The sequence below is a fragment of the Lissotriton helveticus genome (genome assembly GCF_964261635.1).
Source record: "Lissotriton helveticus chromosome 1_1 unlocalized genomic scaffold, aLisHel1.1 SUPER_1_unloc_65, whole genome shotgun sequence".
Classification (NCBI taxonomy): domain Eukaryota; kingdom Metazoa; phylum Chordata; class Amphibia; order Caudata; family Salamandridae; genus Lissotriton; species Lissotriton helveticus.
In genome coordinates this window covers 337,991-360,213 of record NW_027611709.1, presented here as the reverse complement: position 1 = coordinate 360,213, position 22,223 = coordinate 337,991, and the positions used below count along the sequence as shown (strand labels likewise).

Genomic DNA, 22,223 nt, shown 5'->3' with positions numbered 1-22,223 from the left:
TGACTATCTGCATGATTTGACGGCTAAATTGCGTGTTTTACACTAACAGGTTCACGATACATTGCCTCAGGCTTCTGAAGATTCAGGGCATTCTATCGATCCTGGCTCCTGGATCTTCGTGAAGAACTTCCAGCGAACAAAGAACGATCAATCCCGCTGGACCTGCCCCTACTTGGTGCTATTGTCTACGCAATCTGCAGTACGAGTGCAAGGAAAGAAGAACTGGATATACGGCGTGCATTGTAAGAGGGCCCCTTTGCCCCTGCCGTAAGACCGGTGGGTCCAGGAGGGCATTCCTGACTCTGAAACTGAGACTGTGCCTCGTTTTCTGCCTTTTAGCGATGCACGTTTAATTTAGACGGGTTCTGAGCATGAAAGTGACGATCTTTTGCAAAAAGCTGTGCCACCGTCAGTTCGATTGGACACTACCGAGCCTGAACTTTTATTCCATGACCAGACATTGCCTGGGAAAGGCCGTTATAATTTGCGATCAATAGTTGTGGGACCAATAAAATAAAAATTCATTTTCTTTGCTATTTTTGAAATTCAGCTCTCCCATCTGAGAAACTGTTTTGGTTGATTTTTGTTTTTCGAACCACCATCCGGGTTCAGCTGTAGGGTCGTGGTGTCAAGTCTTTGGAGTGCAAGCCGAAGACACAAGGTCGACGGTTCTGGTTGGTCTTAGGGTGTTCCCTGGGCTGACAGGCGCATTCCTTAGCACGGAACACCCAACCGCCGCGAGCAGCGTGGTTAGAGGATGGAGTTTTTCGAGATGGAGAGACCTGTTGAAGAAACGAGTTTCAAGAGCAAAATGTGTACAATTATGAGCAGAAAAGGTTTTTTAATATTGTGTCTTTTCATGTTGCTTAGCCTAATGATGTTCATAATGGGATATGTTACATTCTCTTTTCAAGTGACGTTTGCACCCACTACACAACCCTTACCTTCTTCTACTGTTTCTTCGCATTCTTTTCATCCCTTTCCTGAACATGAGTCCATTAGGAGATTGGAATTCGTTAATAACTCCTTTGTTCAGCTTTTGCACCAACACCAGCTAGTAGTGAACACGACTAACTGTTGGGTGTGTGGCCTTATGCCTCATACTACTAATAAAGGTATTCCTTACCTGGTCCTGCCATTCAGCTATAATTGTTCTGTGTGGGCATACAGAACGATGTTCATCTATGCCCGTGAAGTTTACCCCCTACATTCTGTGAAACACAATCCAAAGAATAGTGCTCTAGTTAAGGGAATAGTCGATATGATTAAAGGAATAGATTCCTATGAGACTATCCCGAAAGATGAGACACTAGCTTATATTGGATGGAACGTAACCGGATATGGAGCGAGTCTGAGTGAGAAACAGCGAGCAAAAAGATCCTCTCCGATTTGGATTGTACCCCATCAGGGTCATCTATGTCTGCAAGGTAATGGCAAGAGTCCGAGGGCTCAGTTAGGGATAGATGTATGTTTTTGCGTCCCAGACTTCCCCATCGTTCCTAGCAGCTACGGGTACCTATTTCGTCTGTTACGATAAAGCATACACGTGGTTGCCCCCTGATTTCTCAGGCACGTGTTTTGTCTCGTTCCTGTTGCCTCCTACTTATACAGCTGGGACAAATTACCACAAGACGAGAATTGTTAGAGGTGTCTTCAGTAAGGAAGATACTGCAGGACAAGAATTAGGTGATTTCTCGAAGGGCTTTCTGCCGTTTTGGGGACCTATGGTTAACAGCAGGAACATACGGCAATTGACGAGAGTGGTTGAGTCCACCGTAGTTGAAACTGCTGGTGCCCTTAGTAACCTGACTGCTGAGCTCCAGTCGGACCGCCTTATGACTCTTCAGAACAGAGTCGCGTTAGATGTCATACTTGCAGATAGAGGAGGGGTATGTAAATTGATCCACTCGAGCTGTTGCGTTTTCATTCCAGACAATGCACCAACGGTGTACCAAGCCATTTCCAAACTGCACAAGATCTCTGAGTCTATACATGTGGACGAATGAGATTGGTCATTAATGGGATGGTTTTGGGGATTGTTATCCACCTGGGGATGGAAGATTCTGATGATCATTGGGATGCTCTTAGTCCTTCTTTTCCTGTTCTGTCTGTGCGTACAGTGTGCTCCTGCTATATGTGGCATTTGTGCCACCTTGTGTGTAAGGAGACCTGTATCAAGAGACGTGCTAAGTAATAGGATGATGCTACAGCAACATCTTGATGATCTGATGAGTATAGACCTGGATTCAGACTGACGTGGGTTTAGGTGATTGCCTATGTAAGGGCAAAAGGAGGGACTGAGGTTCCGAGATTCTGAACCCGTTCAATAAAAGTCGTCGTATTGTGACGATTTTAGTCACAACGGACCAAAAATGACGAGTGTAATATGTACCAGTGTTTTCGTAATGTTCGAGTGATGGATTCACCATGAAATGAGGGGTTCCGTTCTGAACCCTTGGGTTCCATTTTGTGTACGGCATCCATTTTGTGGTTGCCCTCACATAGGCCGATGACTACGGCCGAACGAGTCCTTGGGACACGTACACCTTCAGCTGACTCTTGTGTGACCTGGGAAAGCTGACCGTTGCCCGAAGCTAACCTTGTTGAGCCAGTTCCTTGTTCGGCAGCTGGTCAAGATAGAGATCAAAGAGCAGGACATTGCTGAGTTCATGGTGCATACACTCGCCCTTCTATCTTGCCTCTAATCTGTTTCTGCTCCTTCTTTTATTGGCCTATTTATGATGTGGGTTGTGGTCTTTTATTATTGGTTTCTTTCCGGCCCGTTCGAGCAAGAATGTTGGGCCTTCCCGTGTAATTGATGGTGGGCTGGACATCGAAATGTGGGTTTGTCATGCAATGCTTTTTGTCATGTACACATGGGATTGGTTGATCGTAAATAAGGAATGTTTGCCTAAAGCACAATATTTTGTATAAAAAGGGATGACAAGCTTTGTAAAGTTGAGCAGTCTCCTACGAATATACGTCATTGTACTTCGTGGATCTCTGTTTCAGGTTGCAGCCAATAAATTTGATCTTTGAAGTCACCAAGAAGTATCCCGTGTCTCTGTATGTCAAGACAGGAGAACTCGGAGACTTCGGGCGTTTCCCCTGGCGCCGCTGGGTTCTAAAACCCGGTTCTTCAAGCTGTGGCATAGACCGCAATGGAATCTCGTGTCTGGAAGAAAATTTATCCCACTCGACTTGAGTACGGTACAACGTAGGTGCAAGCACCAGAGCCCACTCTTCTGCAAAGCTCTGCGGACAGCTCCTTGGGCACGGTGTGCAGGAAAGTAGGGAGGGTCAGCTTCTCCCCTCCCGGAGCGGCCAAAACAAAAAGCGGGGGCCAGTCTGCCTCAGCTAATAGAATGTCATATAAAGAGGTCAGATATTCCCAAAAAATCCCTTTTATTACACATTGGATGTCACCTTCTATTAAAAGAACTATATCATATAGTCTGTCAGGGGGAGCCACCATAGTGTCAGTAGTTTCCACGGTGATAAAAGTGTCAGTTGCTGTCGCCTTCAGATATGGCGGCAGTGCTTGCCGCACTATTGTAACCTCTGCTGCGCTGTCGAGTAGCGTTAATGCCCATGTCTGGTTCCGAAGCTGTGTTCTCACTATCTGTGGCATACCTTACGGTTAATGCAGCAACTTTCTTTTTCTGAAAATGAGGGTGTTAACGTGGCAAGTCGTCCTGCTTGCCTTTACCATCAGACGGGCGGGGCTGCTCATGTCCTTGTGGGGCACCCCGACCCCTGCCGTGTTCTCCGCCACCGGCTTGCATGCCCAATATTTCCTGTGAAGAACAAGGAGAACGTTGCTCAAGAACCTGAAATCTATCAGGAGACCTCATTCTTGCAAGGTCGCACAAATCATAAGTGCACTCAGTAGACACTGGTATCGTCGACGCCGGATGCAACCCCTGTTTCTATTGCTGCTTCCTCCGTTTTTTATTCTTCCAATTCTGTTTTGGAAAATTTGGACGGTCGTCTTTAGTAGACTTTGCCATCTGAGTCTGCGGTTGAGTTGCCATTTTAGCAAAAGGCTTAACACCCAAACTATTGCGGACAATGGTCTTATAAGCCTCTGCAATAATTCTCTGTAACGCTCGGGGTTTGTCGACGTCTGGGTCAAGGTGCAAAGCATTCGACACCTGAAAGTTACCCGCATCTCCCTTTACATTACAAAAGATGAGATCAGCAACTAAGTCAAACACGCCAACGAGCCTCATTCTGTTGTATATGAATTTAGGACCCTAGTGTAATTTTTCCTATTCATGCCCATATATAGGTATAAATCACCCTCTCTTTATATAGGCATAGAAATCATAACCATATTTAGACTTAGCCTATGTAGAACAAATACGGCATGGCTACTTCCACTAGTTCCGAAAATCCACTATGATTTCTTGGAAAAACCCGCCTTCAGCAGTCAGGGACTTCCCCTTGCTTGAATATTGATTTATCCGAGAACTCATGGAGTTTTCAAAGAACTGAGTCTTTGATGACGTTATTATGATCAACCTTACGTCAAACTAGGCACCTTCAAGGTATAAATATGCCCACACTTGACCAGGCAAACACACGGTGGTTTGGAGCAGTTCGACTATCTACCTACATGACACAGCTTGCCGAAGCAAGTGTCGAAAGAAGCCGACCCTCCAGCAGACGCACTGAGAGCGACGCTCTCTTTTCTCTTGCTGAGAAATCCAGCTCCAGTGTTTCCAAGCTACCCTTGCGGATTGTTGGGGAATCGAGTCCTGAGAGAGAGATAACAGACCTCCTTCATTCTAAAATCAAGGTAGGGAGATGATTAGACCCTTAGAGAAATCTAGGATAGATTCTTGAAAAAAGAATACTGAAACTAAGCTACACCTCACTTACTTCTTCCCTTGTACTAGACCTAGGTTAGGTACACCGGGGTAGGCGTATTTTAGAAGCACCAGTTGAGTACTTTTAGTCCTTATTTATTGATGTATGTATTCTATGTATTTTATGGCTTAGAAACCATGTCATGCTTTTACAGTATTATTTTATAATACTCTTCGTATTGTACGCATTGTATTTTGCAACAAGTATTACGATTGTAGCAGTTAATTTCTCCTGCATGAGACAGAAGACTGTTCAATAAACACTTTCTATTGAAAATGCCCGTCTCTCTATTTCTCTGCACCTCTGGTGAAACGAAGCATGCACGATTGACTGAGTGAAATAACTATCTATTGTTTCCGTGACTCTAGAGATACATTTCTTATTCTTGGAAAACAAAGTTGTCATGTTTATGCGGTTGTCAGAAACGAATCCCTTCTTGTTTATTCGAGAAAGTTTCTAGTGACCTCTGAGCTAGCTGGCACTCACAATTAAGTCTAATATATTCGATAGAGACCTAGTCGACCTCAGTAATACGTCTAATCTATAGTATATGTTATTCAAATGCGCAGAGCCTATTGGGATTATAGGAACTACACTACAATTCCCAACTCGACAGCCACCTCCAGACTGTGCTCAAACTGAACACGCTTGATCACAGCGGGCAAGACAGTCATAGACGGCGTGCCGAAAAACTTCGTATATACTGCTGCAAATACTTTACCCCAATTCTCACAATCTGTTACCTCTGGCAATAAGTCTTTCTGCAAACTAATTGTGAGAATCCTGTGTTTTTCCACAGGAGTGGTATTAGAAAACACTGCTTCCAGTTGGTCAAATTTCTCAGCAAACCAATAAGGCATATCGTACTTAGTTTGGGGGTTCTTGCCCATTACCGAATTAACAGAATTAACCATGGCGGAACTAATTGACATCCCGGCCTGTCCAAATTGTTGCGCTGCAAGAAACATAATGAACTAAAGCCCTATGTACCCCAACAAAAGAGGTATAAAGTTGACACAAATCGTCAATCTGGGCATTAAGATAACGTGGATATGGTGTGAACCCGGCTAAAACTGACCAAGTGGCCCCAGGAATTGACAAGGGACCTAACCGAACCGGAGTTACGGTGTGGGGGAGGGTGCCATTAAACCAAATACGATGCTGCCATGCCGAAATTTGAATCTCTTGTGTCCTATATGGAGTATAGTTCACAGGAATCACAGTGTGAATGTATGTATGGAACGTATCCTCATCCGCATTTATTGCAGGAAACATAACCCAAGAGTAGAAAAGCTCAAAGGGCTGAGCTATGTTAATATCACCCATAAGGACATAGAGAAGAAAAACAATTTATAAATTGCAACACAAAAAGGGTAGTAATTCAAAAAGTGAACCTTTTTATAAATCTCAAGCTTGAATTAACCTATAACACATTCATATAGGTAGGTTAATCCGTCACGCCCTTTTAACCGGAAACAGTGGTAAGGGTATTGTGGACATATAAAGCACTAATCAAGACGTTGGGTGCCATGTTGCGGGGACTATGCACAGGAAACCAGGACCTCAGTGTATTGTGGTGTACCTAAAACCCACCTCAGTGCCCAGAACCCCTATCCAACTAGCATCAGTGTCTCATTCGTTCTCCGTACTAAAGCGAAGCTATCAATGATTAGACAACCCAGAACAAGTGATTTTGGGACCTCTCAGGAATAGTGGGAATCAAGAATACTATTTCATATTTATTCTCATAAATGTCCACAATGTGAGTAATCAGAGACAAGGTATAGTTTAAAATGTTTATTTCAACTACGTGCTCTAAGATGCAGTATCGTTGGTAACATCAGTAAAAAGATGCATAAAATCAATACAATCAGCATTGTTACAATTCCATAAAATACAAAGGGAGAAAGCATATTATAATGATAGTGGAACCAGGTCTATAGCGCCTTGTGTACCACCCTCCCCTTGCTAGGAGCTAGGTATTATAATAATAGAGGATCTCTAGGTTATAACGGGGACCGCATACCTCCAAGGTCAGGTGAAGTGAATCACATCCCAGATCAGCACAGCTCTTTGTCGATGGAAAGGTTTTTCCAAATATTAGTCTCATGCATGCCGTGCAATATTAAAAGCACCTGAGTTTCAGAAATGAGCAGCTGTGTTTGTGTTGTGTCTAGAGCGTGGGTCGATCAACCTGCATCTACAGCATAGATTGTTATTTTAACCTTGAACAGGTTGTGCAGACTTGAGGTCGCAGTGTGAGTCTAGAGATGTGAAAAACGACTGTTCTCATGTGAAGGAAAAGCAAGCAGTTTGTCTTTATAAAAACAGAAACATGTAGTGTCATGTGCAAAAGCAGCAAAATGCTGTTGAGAAGCTAACTCACTTATGCTAATATAGCAATGTGTGCAGGCAGAACCGTATCTTCACTACACTTTTACAGGTAGCATGAACAGGAACTCTTGGATGTTTTTCTTTGTAACTCTTCATCGCCAAATAAACACCACCAGTGTTTCTTTTCTTTTATTCCACATTGTGCTAGTCTCCCAGTGGATTTCGTGTTACATCACATTGTTTTTTCTATGTGTACCGAAGTGAACAATCACTGGGAACAGACACTTTTAATACGAGTCTTCAGTCATCTGGTATTTGAATATCCCACATAATTATAAACTTGTTCCTGTAATTCCTTTATCTCACAATAACGGCACTGTTCTGCTACTGTCCATGTCCTCAGATGAGTAAATATTATTGTTAATGTTCTTAAATTCTTTCTGAATTCACTGCATATCTGGGATTATTTCTAAGTGAGTTAAATGAAGGTGTGTGTTTGCTGAGGCTATGTAGGATCAGAAATTGACACAATCTTGGCACACTTTTAGTGCAATTGTAAAGTTTACCCCAGGTGTGTTCGCAATTGACAAAATCACTTCTGACATTCATTGCAATGCTCATTTTTACTCTGTGTATGTTAGTTGATGTATCCATAGGTTTAATAACTGACAGAAGATATTCACACATTCACTGCACCTGAAAGGTTTTTTCTCTGTGAGCATTAACTGATGAATCCTTAACGCGAAAGATTTCCTAAAGGTACTTCTACACTCACTACAGTTGTATGGTATTTACAGAGTGAGTGCAAGCTGATGTCTACATAGGCTTGACAATTGACTACATTTCTTCACACATTCATTGCACTTGAAGGCTTTTCTTCTGTGTGTGCTCGCTGATGCCTGTTTAGGATTGATAATAGACTACAGCTTTTCAAGCATTCATGGCATTTAAAAGATTTGTTTCCCCTTTGTGAGCTCGCTGATGATTTCTTAATGCTGAAAAGTAAGTAAAACTACTGCCACATTCACTGCAATGGTAGGGTTTTTCCCCTGTGTGTATTCTCTGATGTGTGTGGAGGCCTGTTAACTGACTGAAGCTCTTCACACATTCACTGCACTGGTATGGTTTTTCCCCTGTGTGTATTCGCTGATGTCTCCGGAGGTCTGTTAACTGACTGAAGCTCTTCACACATTCACTGCACTGGTATGGGTTTTCCCCTGTGTGTATTCGCTGATGTCTCCGGAGGTATGTTAACTGACTGAAGCTCTTCACACATTCACTGCACTGGTATGGTTTTCCCCCTGTGTGTATTCTCTGATGTCTTTGGAGGTTTGATAACTGACTGAAGCTCTTCACACATTTAGTGCAATGGTAAGGTTTTTCCCCTGTGTGTATTCTCTGATGTCTTTGGAGGTTTGATAACCGACTGAAGCTCTTCACACATTCAGTGCAATGGTAAGGTTTTTCCCCCGTGTGTGTTCGCTGATGTGTTTGGAGGAGTGATAACCGACTGAAGCTCTGCACACATTCAGTGCAATGGTAAGGTTTTTCCCCCGTGTGTGTTCGCTGATGTGTTTGGAGGAGTGATAACCGACTGAAGCTTTTCACACATTCCTTGCAATGGTATGGTTTTTCCCCAGTGTGTGTACGATGATGTCTTCGGAGGTCTGTTAACCCACTGAAGCTCTTCACACATTCACTGCAATGGTATGGTTTTTCCCCTGTGTGTGTTCGCTGATGTGTTTGGAGGAGTGATAACCAACTGAAGCTCTGCACACATTCCTTGCAATGGTATGGTTTTTCCCCAGTGTGTATTCTATGATGTGTGTGGAGGTTTGATAACCGACTGAAGCTCTTTACACATTCATTGCAATGGTATGGTTTTTCCCCAGTGTGTGTACGATGATGTCTTCGGAGGTCTGTTAACCCACTGAAGCTCTTCACACATTCACTGCAATGGTATGGTTTTTCCCCTGTGTGTGTTTGCTGATGTGTTTGGAGGAGTGATAACCAACTGAAGCTCTTCACACATTCACTGCAATGGTATGGTTTTTCCCCTGTGTGTGTTCGCTGATGTGTTTGGAGGTGTGACATCTGACTAAAGCTCTTCACACATTCAGTGCACTTGAATGGTTTTTCCCCTGTGTGGGTTCGCTGATGTGTTTGGAGGTTTGTTAACCGACTGAAGCTCTTCACACATTCATTGCAATGGTATGGTTTTTCCCCTGTTTGTATTCGCTGATGCTCTTTTATGGTTTCTAACTGGCTAAAGTTCTTGACATATTCAGTGCAATTGCCAGATTTGTCTCCTGAACGTGTTTCCTGAAGGGTCAGCATAGTTAATAAACCACTTGCGTTATTTTCACCTTCCCTGTATATATGTGATATTTTGGAAGCTTGATTTCCGATTTAACAATAAAATACAAGATTCACTAAATACCTGCCACATTCATAATATCAGTAAGGCTTCCTTGTGGGTGATTGCATCTTTAGATTGGATAATGGCTTTGCATGCTTGCGGGTAAAGCTTAATCTTCCTTCCGATAGGTGCAAATTGGGACAATACTCTGTACTTTAGAGAGCAGATCTCCCCTTTCCTTTAGCCTTCAGTTGTTAGGCTCCACTTCGTTGTGCTTTTCCCTGGTTCCTGTGGTTTGGCTTGAAAGAGTTAACAATACACCTAGAGCACTGAATGCTGGTCTGGTGTCAGTTTAGATAGAGAAGTACTGCTCTAGCAAGATCATGATAATGAAGTGACTCGTAATGTGTACAGCTACTCCAAAGAGTGTCCCGGGGCAAAGCACAGGTCAGAAAAGAAAGTAAATCCGGTTGTTTCCAACATGGACAAAAAGCCAAGTTTTCAACATTTTTTAAACATTTTCATGTTGCTAATAGCTCAAAACTGAAGAGGGAGTTTGTTCCAAACTATGGATCCCAAATAGACACGAGACCTTCCTCCAACTCTCATACCGGCCTCATGATCAAAGCTGGTGTTGGACGCTTGTTTATACAGCAGGTGGTTTGTCAGTGTTGTTGTCTTGGTTTTGTTGAGGTCATTTCTTCGTCTTGGGGTGTCGAGGTGCAGAGCTCAGACTCGGACACTCACTGAATTGCCTTTGACTGCGTCTTCCTGGATCCGTCCCCTGCCTCTGATTTCTCTGATGTTTTTGGAGCTCCTTATTTTTGATAATTTTTGCAGGTTTGATGTGTTATCTTCATTATTCATAATCAATCTGTGCATTTAAGGCTTATTCTCTGTTGGCTGTAAAGAAATGCAATATTACTAAATACAAATGTAATAGAATGTGAATACACAATATTTAACCAGCTGGATAAGACATCTCTTCTCTACCATATTTGAAATTTAGTGAGGAACATTTTACCATACATGGATATTTCATTAAAACTGCGGTTGAACATGTCACATCTTATTTACTTCTGAAAAGGCAGTGATTTACCAATGTTCCAGAGTAAAATACTAAGGCGAGGGCAGCTACAGAGCACTCATGTGCTACAGGTACAGTTTTGGGTGGATACACATGGACAAGATTTCAATTAACAGAACAGATTTTGGAAAAAGAGAGGAATCAGGAAGCGCTGCCGTTAATTCAGTTTCAGGAAGTATCTACCAAAGGTAGCTCTTCAGAAAGTGTATAACAAAGGTAACTCTTCAGGAAGTGTATAGCAAAGGTAACTCTCCAGGAAGTATACATGACAAAGGTAACTCTTCAGGAATTATTTAACCAAGGTAACTCTTCAGGAAGTGTACAACAAAGGTAACTCTTCAGGAAGTGTATAACAAAGGTAACTCCTCAGGAAGTGTATAACAAAGGTAACTCTTCAGGAAGTGTATATCAAAGGTAACTCTTCAGGAAGTATTTAACCAAGGTAACTCTTTTGGAAGTGTATAACAAAGGTAGCTCTTCAGAAAGTGTATAACAAAGGTAGCTCTTTAGGAAGTATATATGACAGAGGTAACTCCAGACACCTTTTTCCACACTGCTTTCCTGTTCACACTGGATCAGCTCAAATGCCAACTCCTGCCTTTACCTTGCAGCTCATTAAGAGTCTTTCTATGAGTGCGACGGCCCTCATGATCGCCGTACTCAGGGTTGCGGTCCAAATGCCACCATCCTGGCAGACTGATCGGCGTATTATAATTGTGGTGGTGGGACCGCCCCCCCGCCAGGATCAAGGATCCCACTGTGGAGGCGGTCTGCAAACACCCTGAATATGTTGGCAGTGCCAATGCCGACATCGCCAAGTACATTACGGTCTGCATATCCACTGCCCTTTTCCTGGCGGGGATCCCACCATGAAAAGGATAAAGGACATGCAAGTAAGGGGGCCCTCACAGGGCCCCGGACGATTCTGCTAATGGGGTTGCATCCGGGGGGCACATGTTGTGCCACACAGTGGAATTGCACCCTTGTTCCTGCACAGTGTGGCATGCATGACATGGTGCAGGAACGTGCTGCAGGCACTCTTAAGGTGGTGGTATGATGTTTAGGCTCTCTAATGAGCCTAATACAGCCGCTCCGAGACCGCTGCTGCACCGCCCACCCACCATGGATTTAGGTCATAATCCGGCGGCGGGCTCTCAATGGGCTTGGCAGTCTGCCTGGTACCGCCGCTGTGGTAGTCTCATTGGAAGACCGCCACACTCGTAATAAGGTCCTAAGTCACCTTCAACACATTTTACAGCCCTCCGGGCTCAAGCATTTCTGGATCCTTCTAACCTGGAAGACTGGAGCATTATCCTGAGTTGAGGTGGATTTTCTTTCAGCGTAATATATATCCATCTCCCTTGAACTATTGACTGATTCTGCCCTGAAAGACAACTTAAAAAGTGAGTCTTTAGTTCTTCCTAACGTAGGTAAAGTTAAGATCCTGTTGTATTTCAATCAGCAGCTCCTTCCAGGGTTTTCTGTGAAACAGAATGAGGGGCTGATTGCAAAGGCCCGTCTTTATCTTGCGCACACAGATATGGCAAACACACATTAAATCATGACATTTAATATTCAAGGATATCAGTAATTTATTCCTTATAGAGAATCCATCGCAACCAATAATTTAACTGAAATATCCCCCAATCCAACAGATGTGTGCATATTAATAATCGCTTTCCATGTTATTTAACTTATTGTTGTCTGTCTGAAGGCCAGGATGCTAGTTTGTGACTCAACAGGGCTTTGGTAGAGCAGGAGGAGGTGTCTGTTGTCCACAGGTGAAGTCTGATTTCTTCCATCCCATATTTCTTTTATCCAGGTATACCTCATTCCATGTCCTTCAGCTCCCCTACTCCCCTTGGTCTGTGTACTCACTCTACAGAAGGTGCACAGGTAGGTGCCTCTGAGGTATAAACAGAGGAGGTGCACAGGTTGGGCTTATGAAGTACAGAGGAGGCACACAGGTAGGTGGGTGTAACCCTCTGCGTCTGCTTCCATCTGTACTAGGCGTTGTATTCGTGTACACTGGATCCTATTCCTGCGGCCTCACATGGACACTTGCTGCGTGGGTGTCACCACATTGACCCTTTAGTTGAGGGGAGCAGAGCCTCAGGAAACACAACACCTGGAGGCCGTTTCCTTTGAGGGGGAGATCCAGGTGAGGGTTCAGGTATCAGATAATAAGAAGACAAAAGCATCCTATGAAACACTCTTGGGTGTTCCAACAAGAGACTGAAGGGTGCATTTGCTATCGGTCCTCTCTCTCAAACTCAGATCGCTTTTCAGTGACTCTGGCATTATATCTGCTTCTAGGCCCTCTTCCTATAATACTGGTTCTCGCTCCTTCTACAACACTTGGTGCAGACATGGGGCCTCATTTAGAGTTTATCGGGCAGGTTATTTTGTCAAACATAACAGATTACGTCCGCTTTATTTCAATTGCCACAGGATATAATGCACTTTTAATAGGGTGGACGGGATACCTGCCACATTTATGACAGAATAAACCATCCGCCTAAATATAAATCGGGCCCTTGGCGGACATTGTGTCCAGTATCCTCTCAGTGTTGGAAAGCATCCATTTTATTAACCGCGCAGTATTATCTCACCACTGCTGTGGCTTGCAGTCATAAGGTCATTATGAACGGAGTATGTTTTTGGCCCGGAATGCCTGTGGATAGTTTAGCATGAACATTTAGGAGGGAGATGGGTCTGTATGATGAGCAGGACAATGGGTTTTCCCAGGGCCTGTGAAAAACCGGTATTACTGTTTCTCTCTTGGTGTCAGTGAGTTTGTCTGTGTCCCCAGAAGAGTTGTTTGCTGCTTATCTTATTTATGCACAAAGAGTTGGATTTGGAGGACTAAGCAGCTCTTTCAACAACGTTTGAAAACAAAACTAGTCAGATAATAGCTGCCAGGTATAAATGTTTTGCATGTGTAGAATCACACACTAGTAAATGTATTTTTAATTTATTTATTTTAAATGTTTTTTAAAGCGCGAACATGACCCTTGCGGGTATCAGAGCGCTGTACATAGAGGCCGAAGCATGCCTGAACATTTTTAAAACAACAAGGAGTAAACCATAAACAGTAAACAAAGTCAGATACCTACAAGTTCAGTTTCTCATATAGTGCAAAAATAAAATGTCCTGTAACATTCAGTGAAACAATCATATACTGGCCTGTCACAGCATAGTAGAATAAATGTCAAATCTGTAATCCGTCCCCGAAGTAATCTTGATATTTAGTTCCGAAACAGCCCTAGAGTAAAATAACAGTTTAACAACCAATCAAAACTACGTAGCAAAAGATACGTTGGGAAAAAATGTCAAATCTGTCAACAAGGGGACTAGAGAAATAGTACATTAAGGTGCAGTTAATGACCACTCAGGAAAAACCATTTGGCCTGTTTCTTGAAATAGGCAGTGGAGGAATTGGTTCTCAACTCCGTAGGCAGATCTTTCCAAGTTCTAGGTGCAAGGCCAGAGAAAGCACGTTTGTATGTACTTTCCTTTCTGAATTTAGGAGGTTTCAAGAGTAGTGTGGACGTACTTCTTAAGTTCTGACCGGCTCCAGAAAGAACAAGCTTGTTCGCCAGATAGGCCGGAGTGTTGAAATGGAGGGCTTTGTGTGTGAGCAAGCTATTTTGAAATGGATCCTGGCTTCAATAGACAACCAGTTGAGCTGCAAAAGGTCAGGTGTGATGTGATCGTGTTTTTTGGAGCCTGTGATGAGCCTGGCCGATGCTTTGGAGCGTGGCTCTGAGAGGGGCCAAGCTCGCTTTAGGAAGCCCTGCAAGGGTCACCAGGCCATATTCCAGTCGAGATATCACCAGGGATTGTACTGCAGGCTGTGAGTCTTCTGGCAGAAGGAAAGGGTTGAGTTTCTCAATTGTGTTAAGATGAAAGTTGGCACCCCTAATGGTGGTGCTGTTGTGAGTTTGCATATTAAGGTAATGCCCAATGATTTAGCGGAATCCATCACGTGATGGGTGCAGTTCAGGGCTGTGAGTTGTTTTAGCCATTCGCGGATCGGTGCAGAGTGGTTGTGTGGGGCAATCAGCAGGAATTCAGTTTTGAGGGTATTCAACAAAACATGGTTCTGGGCTAACCATTGTTGAGTTTGCGAGTGTCACGTTTCAGCCAGGGAGGTGTAAGATTGGCAGCCAGAAGGTATGTATGTACTAATCAGGACAGAGAACTACAAGTCCCATAAAACCTGTAGGAGGGCTCTGTCTTCACTGTTTACTATCTGTCCTACTGCTTCCTATATATGCTCCTCTTTCCTGTTGGCCGATGCTTGTCACCTGTGTTCTAAGGTGCAGTCCGCATCAGAGGAGATACGCTGCTGTATGCCTGCCCGTGTATTCTTGCCGATGTACCAGGGGTTGCCGCATTGTGTGATATCCCGACCTTGATAGAAACTCGAAGCCGCGTTTCCTCACTCGCCTGCAGAGCCTTATGCCGCGGGTGTTTCCAGGTTTACTTTTTTTCTTTACGCATTCGCGATGGAGCGTGACTGCAACCTTTTGACCCGCCAGCTGCGGCTGTCAGCATTTTTAGGCTTACGGCTCGTGTTCGCGCTGGAGCGCCAAAAACGAGTTACTAGCCTGATTTCCTGCTACCGGATCATTGCCTCCCTGCTTTCTGGACCCTCGCAGAAGCGCTTGTGAAGAAACAAGTTGATTTCTATTGTTTTTTCCTCTGGATGTTCTACCCGCAGGACGGGTGCATTCAGAAAAACATCTTTTGGGTAGTGCTAATATTTTATTTTTGCCTAGATGAGCCGTTGAGAGGATCGGATGGGAGACAGTCTATCTGGGAGGTCAACAGGATGTTTATCAAAATCTTGTATAAATGGAGCCAAACTATACACGCATCTTTCGGGAGGATAAGAAAGGCTGAAGGTGGCACTTTCAGAGAAGTACTCTTAGTTACTGACTCCCTACACTTTTGTTGAAACTTTATCTTGCTGAAGTGTTGCAACCCTGAACAACCAGAAACAAATGACTCTTATTCTTTTCTTTACTTCATTTTTTACATTTTGTGCCTTTTGCATTGTCAGGATGATTGTGGTAGACGTGAAGTGAGTTTGGTCACGTTTTCATTATTTATATATATACATATTGCACTAAGTGGGTTAGGGGGGTATCTTATGCCTGTTGTATTGTGTCTCCCTTACAGGGAACAAGAGGCTGTCATAGGAGTGAAGCCTACAACTCCTTCTACCCAAGCCATTGAGTGTCTGCTGCCACAACCTTTTTGTTTCATTTATCCCTTTTTTCCCTTTCCCCTGCTGAGGTGATATCTGTGGAGTGTTGATTCACAACTCGCAGGTATTACCGCAATCAGGGAAGGGGTTCCCTAGCCTCTTCCTTGCTCCTGCTGTACCCTGCTTTTCAAGGTTAGTCAACCTGCCTCTGTTGTGACAGAGAGAGAGCCTCATTTAAGGTTTTAATGTCCTCCAGAGAAGAGATCTTCAGGTACAGTTGCGTTTCGTCCTCGTACATGTGATAATGAATTTGAGAATTGTTCAAAATGACGGTGACAGGCTCCATATAGTGTTTAAAGAGAGTGGGCAATAGTGCAGACCCTTGCGGATCTCCAATCCTGACCGCAGTACTAGATGCGAGGGACTGTTGAGTTTAATCCACTTAGTGCGGTTATGTAAATAAGAGGCAAGCCAATTTAGGACCTGCCCCGAGAGACCCATCATAAGTTGAAGAAGATTAATCAAGTTTTCTTGTTTGATGGTATCGAATGCAGAAGACAGGTCCAGAAGGATCAGAAGACAGGGGAAATTTTGATCTAAGCATTTTAAAGCATCATCCACAATGTGATTAAGAGCAGTTTTGGCACTATGCCCTGCTCTGAAACCGGATTGATAAAGGTCAAGTAGTTGAAATTTCTCTATATGGTCGCATAGCTGCTTGTGGACGCATTTCTAGAGGAGTTTGGCTAGTGTCATGATGTTGGTGATCGGTCGGAAATTGTTAGGATCAGATAGGTTCGAGTTGGGCTTCTTAGGGATGGGAGTTACCTGCCCAATTTTGGGACAGTCAGGGATGCGCCCTTGCAGGAGCGATTCATGAATGTTCCTCTATCTGTTAGGTTCAGATAGATCCGAGTTGGGCTTCTTAGGGATGGGAGTTACTTGCCCAATTTTGAAACAGTCAGGGATGCTCCCTTGCAGGAGCGATTCATGAATGATCCTCGACCAAAGCGGTAGAATGGCCGAGTTCTTTAAAAAATGTTGCCGGCAGAGGAGCATTGCAGTGGTTGGCCGGTTTAAGAGTTGTCATAGCATGTAGTAGTTCTGTGCAATCTGGCAGGATAAAGGAATTCCAAGAGGCATCATGTTTTGGACCCAAAAGTAGTAAGAGTGCAGAGGGAACACGAAAATGTTCATAACACAAATCAAATAAGGGACCCACCCCCAAACATCCACAACATCCATTATTTATTCTCTATATCTAAAAGGTCTAACAATAGAACGAGAACTCTTCCTAATAACAATATTAGAAGTAGACTGATAATTACTCTTACCAGGTTGCTCCTGGCCAGAACAATTAACTTTAGCAACTTTACTCAAGTTCCACCAAAACCCTCCTTCAACTTTAACAGCATTCCCACTTATCTTGATAACCTTGACAGGAGGACCAAATTTACACTCCTCCTTATTAACATGAGTGGATTTCTTAATTCTGACACAATCCCCAACATTTAAGGTGCACAATTTTGCCCCTTTCTTAATGTCAAAGGTTGATTTTTGTTTTTCCTGAGTAATAGTTGCACTTTCTTTTGCAAAAGACATCAACTTTTCCACATCAGATTCATTTTTAATCCACTTTGACATCCAACCTGGACGAAAAGAAGTGTTCGGTTTCCTTCCCCTCATTAATTCAAAAGGGGAAACCTTTGTGGAGGAATGAGGAGTGGTTCTGTAAAACCAAAACATGCTCCTAAGAGATTTGACAACATCACAATTCCTATCCTTTGCCCATCTCACGCAATCACCAACCACCCTATTCATCCTCTCCACAAGACCATTTCCTTGAGGATAATATAAGGAACTCTTACTATGTTTGACCCCAGAAGTAGACAAAAAATCTTTCAATTCTTTAGAAACAAACTGTTTTCCATTACCAGAAACAAGAATTTCCGGAAAACCTTCTCTGCTCCAAACATCACTCAAGAAATCAATGACAACTTTCGAGTCAACATCCTTGACTAACTTGAATTCTGGCCATTTTGACGCATAATCAATCATCACTAAAATAAACCTAGCACCACCACTGAGAGTCATATAGGGTCCCATCACATCAACTCCTACCTTTTGCCAAGGATGATCTGGACATTCCACCGGAATAAGTGGAGGAACACAAGTTTTGAGAGATTTGTCTGAAGATTTGCAGATACTGCAATCCAAAATAAACTCATCGACCTCAGCATCCATACCTGGCCACCAAAAGGTATCACGAATGCGACGTTTTGTAAATGAACACCCTAAATGTCCCTCATGAGCCCTGATTATAATACCTTTTCTAAACACTTGTGGTGGAATTAATTTGTCATTGCGTAAAAGAATATTATCTTCCACAGACAACTCGTCTTCGACCTTAGAAAAAGGTTGAAGAGAAAGTGAAAGAACTTTCTCTCTTGGCCACCCAGACCTAATAAAATTGCAAACTTCTTGAAGAACAGAGTCATTAGCAAAAGCTTGCATCCACTCCTCAGAACAAAATTTAAGTTCAGGGATATCAACACTGGCAGCAAGACAGTCTTCACAATCCTCATCAATAAGATCAGCAAAAGAAACATCGTCATCAAGTGAGTTTGGGCCAGAAAACCGTGAAAAGAAATCTGCCCTTCCGTTCTTGCCACCGGGGATATGCTTAACATCAAAATGATATTGTAACAACCTGCTCACCATGCGCATAATCCTGGGGGTAGAACACTTGGTTATAGTCCCACTTAAGATGTTTATAAGAGGCTTGTGATCCGTTTGCAATAAAAATCGCTTACCCCACATATAAGAACGAAACTTATCAATGGCCCATGCACACGCTAAAAGTTCCTTTTCTATGACCGAATATTGCAGTTCAGGAGCACGTAAAACTCTGGAAGCAAATCCAATTGTTCTTTCAACACCATTCTCTACCTGGGTCAAGGTGGCACCCAAACCCACCTGACTGGCATCAACCGTCAAACAACACGGTAAACTAGGATCAAAAGGCTTCAAGATAGAACTTGCACTCAGACTGTCTTTGACCCTCTTAAAAGCAGAAACACATTCCTCACACCATTCAAATGTAATTCCCTTCTTTAACAAATTGCTGATGGGGCGAACGATGGTGGCATAATGTGGTATGAATCTCGAATAGTATTCACAGAGACCCAAGAGAGATTTCACACCTGTCTTATCTGTGGGAGTAGCAGCATTAGAAATGGCATCTAATAGTCCTGGTCTTGGCTTGATTCCATCTTGAGTGAGAATATGCCCTAAATATTCCACTTCTGTACAACAAAATTTACATTTTTCTAGTTTAAGAACAACTCCATGTTCTTGAAAAAGCCCCAAATCCTTATGCAAAATCTCGTCATGTGAATAAGAATCTTTAGCAAAAATAAGCACGTCATCTTGGAAAACCAAAACTCCATCTACTCCACTGAGAATGTTATACATTACACGCTGAAATACCGACGCAACGGATGCCAAACCAAACGGCATACGTCGATATAGAAACGTTCCCAGTGGAGAGACAAAAGCTGTAAGATGACGCGTCTCTGGGTGCAGCTCAATCTGATGATAGGCGCTGGCCAGATCAAGCTTAGTAACAAGCATTGGCATAGCCAATAGGTCTCGCTTGTGGGACCTTAGAAGTATTTAGTTTTGCAGCACAATATCCTTGTTGCATAATCGGATATTGTGCTGCAAAACTAAATCCTTATAAGGTCCCACAAGCGAGACCTATTGGCAATGCCAATGCTTGTTATTTGTGGCGTTACAATATACGGAAAATATGTCAAGATGATGCAATTGCCACATAAAACCACCAGGTGTCGACCGATCAAAGATTAAAAGACCCTTCTTTCCTTCCAACTTTTCGTAGTCCGTTTTGCCAACAAAAAAGCGATGTTGCTCAGTGCGGTTGTGTCAGAGTGGATGGGTGTGAGGCTGTAATTAACAGAAGTAGTTGGGGTAATCTAACATTGATGCAGGCGCGTTGTCACGTAAGCAGTTATTGCAAGGAAAGCAAGCGTGCCGCCAATCTCGGACGGCTGGTGTGTGTGTGTCGAGATCAATGTCGTCTCAATTCCACAAATCACCTTGTGTAGAAAACACCAGGAAGTGGATGTAAACACCAAGCTTCTGCTGGAAGGGGTGGATGGTTGGGGGAGCAGACAGAGCTACGATGGAGGAGGGGGGGGAGGGGCGGGGAGAAAGAGTTCAGAAAATAAGCATGTATTGCTGAACGCATCCGGTCTCTTCAGCCAAAAAGCACACATCAACTCAAGAAACCCAAAAAAAGGTATGCATAATATATAGTTTTTTTAATGGCATAATAATAATTCTAGGCGAAACCGAATATATTGCATATAACTTCAGAACCCCGAGAGAGTATTATTTACATGTGTATTGAGCGCTGTCCCACGAACAGTGTATTATACTGTAACTCAGTAACTGTACTAATGCTTATACATCCCATGGGATGAAGTCCATATAATTCACTTAGATGTTATAATTCCTGCAAATTACAAACAAGAGGTAGCAAACGATATGTTACATGAGGCAATAGTGACAGTTGTGCAAGTATCAAGAGCAACAAAATACAAGAGGTAGCAAACGATATGCAATAGCATATCTGAGGGAACACGGCCTGGGGGAAGCTGGCTGGGGAGGGGTAGGAGAAATGAAAGGAAGGCTGTGTGCGGCGTAATTAGGGGAGGAGAAGCCGAGAAGCCGCAGAGCGCACGCTGGGCGAAGCCCTTTGATGTGCTGTGCGGCAAATGGAGGGAGGCTGATGCGCGTTCATGTTTGAACACGTGGTTCACATGAACTTCATGAAAACGCCAGCAAAAAGCTGGTGGTTTCATGATGTTTTCGCCGCTTGAATTCTCGCTCCGCTCGATGCGCATGCGCGCATCGATAGGTCGCGAGACCTAAAAATCTTAGCACCCTTCGTATGTGATGTGAATCGACCCTAATTTCTTTATTCACTGACCTTAAATCTACACACACACGAAGTTGGCCATCCCTTTTTCTGGCTACGACTAAAGGACTAAGCCAAAGAGATGACTCTGTAGGCTCGATAACACCTTTTTCACAGAGCAGTCGCAATTCTTTGTCTAAATCTCTCCTTACACTATAGGGTACACCCCTTAGTTTATGTTTAGTTTATGTTTAACTGGCAAAGAACCATCTTTGACAATTATTTTGTGCTTAAATCCCTTTATTTTCCCAAGTTCCCCACCAAAAACTGATGGGAAAGCTTTTTGAAGAGACAAAACTTCATCAGCACAATCAACAACAAGAATTTGGTCTTTAGCACCAGGCCTCAAAATCATCTTAAATAAACCCTGATGGAACCAGCCCAAGATATCAAGACCCTTGACAGCTACATACATTTTGCCCCTTATCTTCCTTCCTTTGAAGCATAACTGATCTTCAAAATAACCAAGAAGATCAATCTTCCGGCCTTCATAAGACACTGGCGCACGGTCAGGAGGAAGAAGAGATTGTGTACCTTCCCAAGTTTCATCGAAAAGTTTTTGCGTTATCATAGTTACTTTTGCACCAGAGTCTACTAAAAGTTTCACAAATTTTTAACCAATTTTAAAATTGGCTATGGGATCCGCACAATCATTACGGTCTCCCACAACAACATCTTCAGTAACAACAGAAACAACTTCGGCATCAGAAGAAGAATCTGAATCAATTACACAAGCAGTGGGTTTTTTAAAACTCTTTTGTCCTTGCCCCTTTAATTTGAGGCAAACCTTAGCGAAATGTCCAACCCTCTTACAATAATTACAAGTGACATTAGAAGCTGGACAATGAGATCCCTTGTGGTTAGATATATTACCACATCTTATACATGTATTGGCAACTGTAGTGTTAGACTTGGAAGGTTTAAACAACTTCCCAGGAATGGTATAACCACTCCTAACTGATTTCTTAGATGATTTAGAAGAACTAAAATTGATGGCATTCACTGGTTCAATAATCTTTTCCTCCAACTCCTTTAAAGAAACCATAGAGATTTCGATGCTCTCAGCGATCTTTAAAGTTTTATCTAAAGAAGGGTCACCTAAAGAGAGTAACTTTTGTCTGATGCTTTTCTCTCTGCAATGACATGCAAATTGGTCTCTGATAAGCTGGTCAGAAAAATGTTCAAACCTACAATCCACAGCTAATTTCCTCAAAGCAGATATATAGGAATCAACATCTTCACCATCTAACTGTTTCCTCTTAAAAAACTTATGTCTAAGGACCATGAGGCTAGGTTGCTTGTCAAAACGCAATGTAAGTTTTTGTACAGTCTCTAAATAAACATCGTTTAAGGG

The 22,223-nt window shown here is 43.0% G+C and overlaps 1 protein-coding gene across 1 annotated transcript in view; it reads right to left on the bottom strand.

Moving 5' to 3' along the window:
- Positions 1-10,450, bottom strand: part of LOC144806343 (uncharacterized) — a 107,117-nt gene extending 96,667 nt beyond the window's left edge. The window contains 1 exon segment of the mRNA XM_078672724.1: positions 8,140-10,450. Coding sequence (XP_078528850.1) covers positions 8,140-9,543 — 1,404 coding nt within the window. The 5' untranslated portion in view covers positions 9,544-10,450.
- Between the last annotated feature and the right edge of the window lie 11,773 nt (positions 10,451-22,223).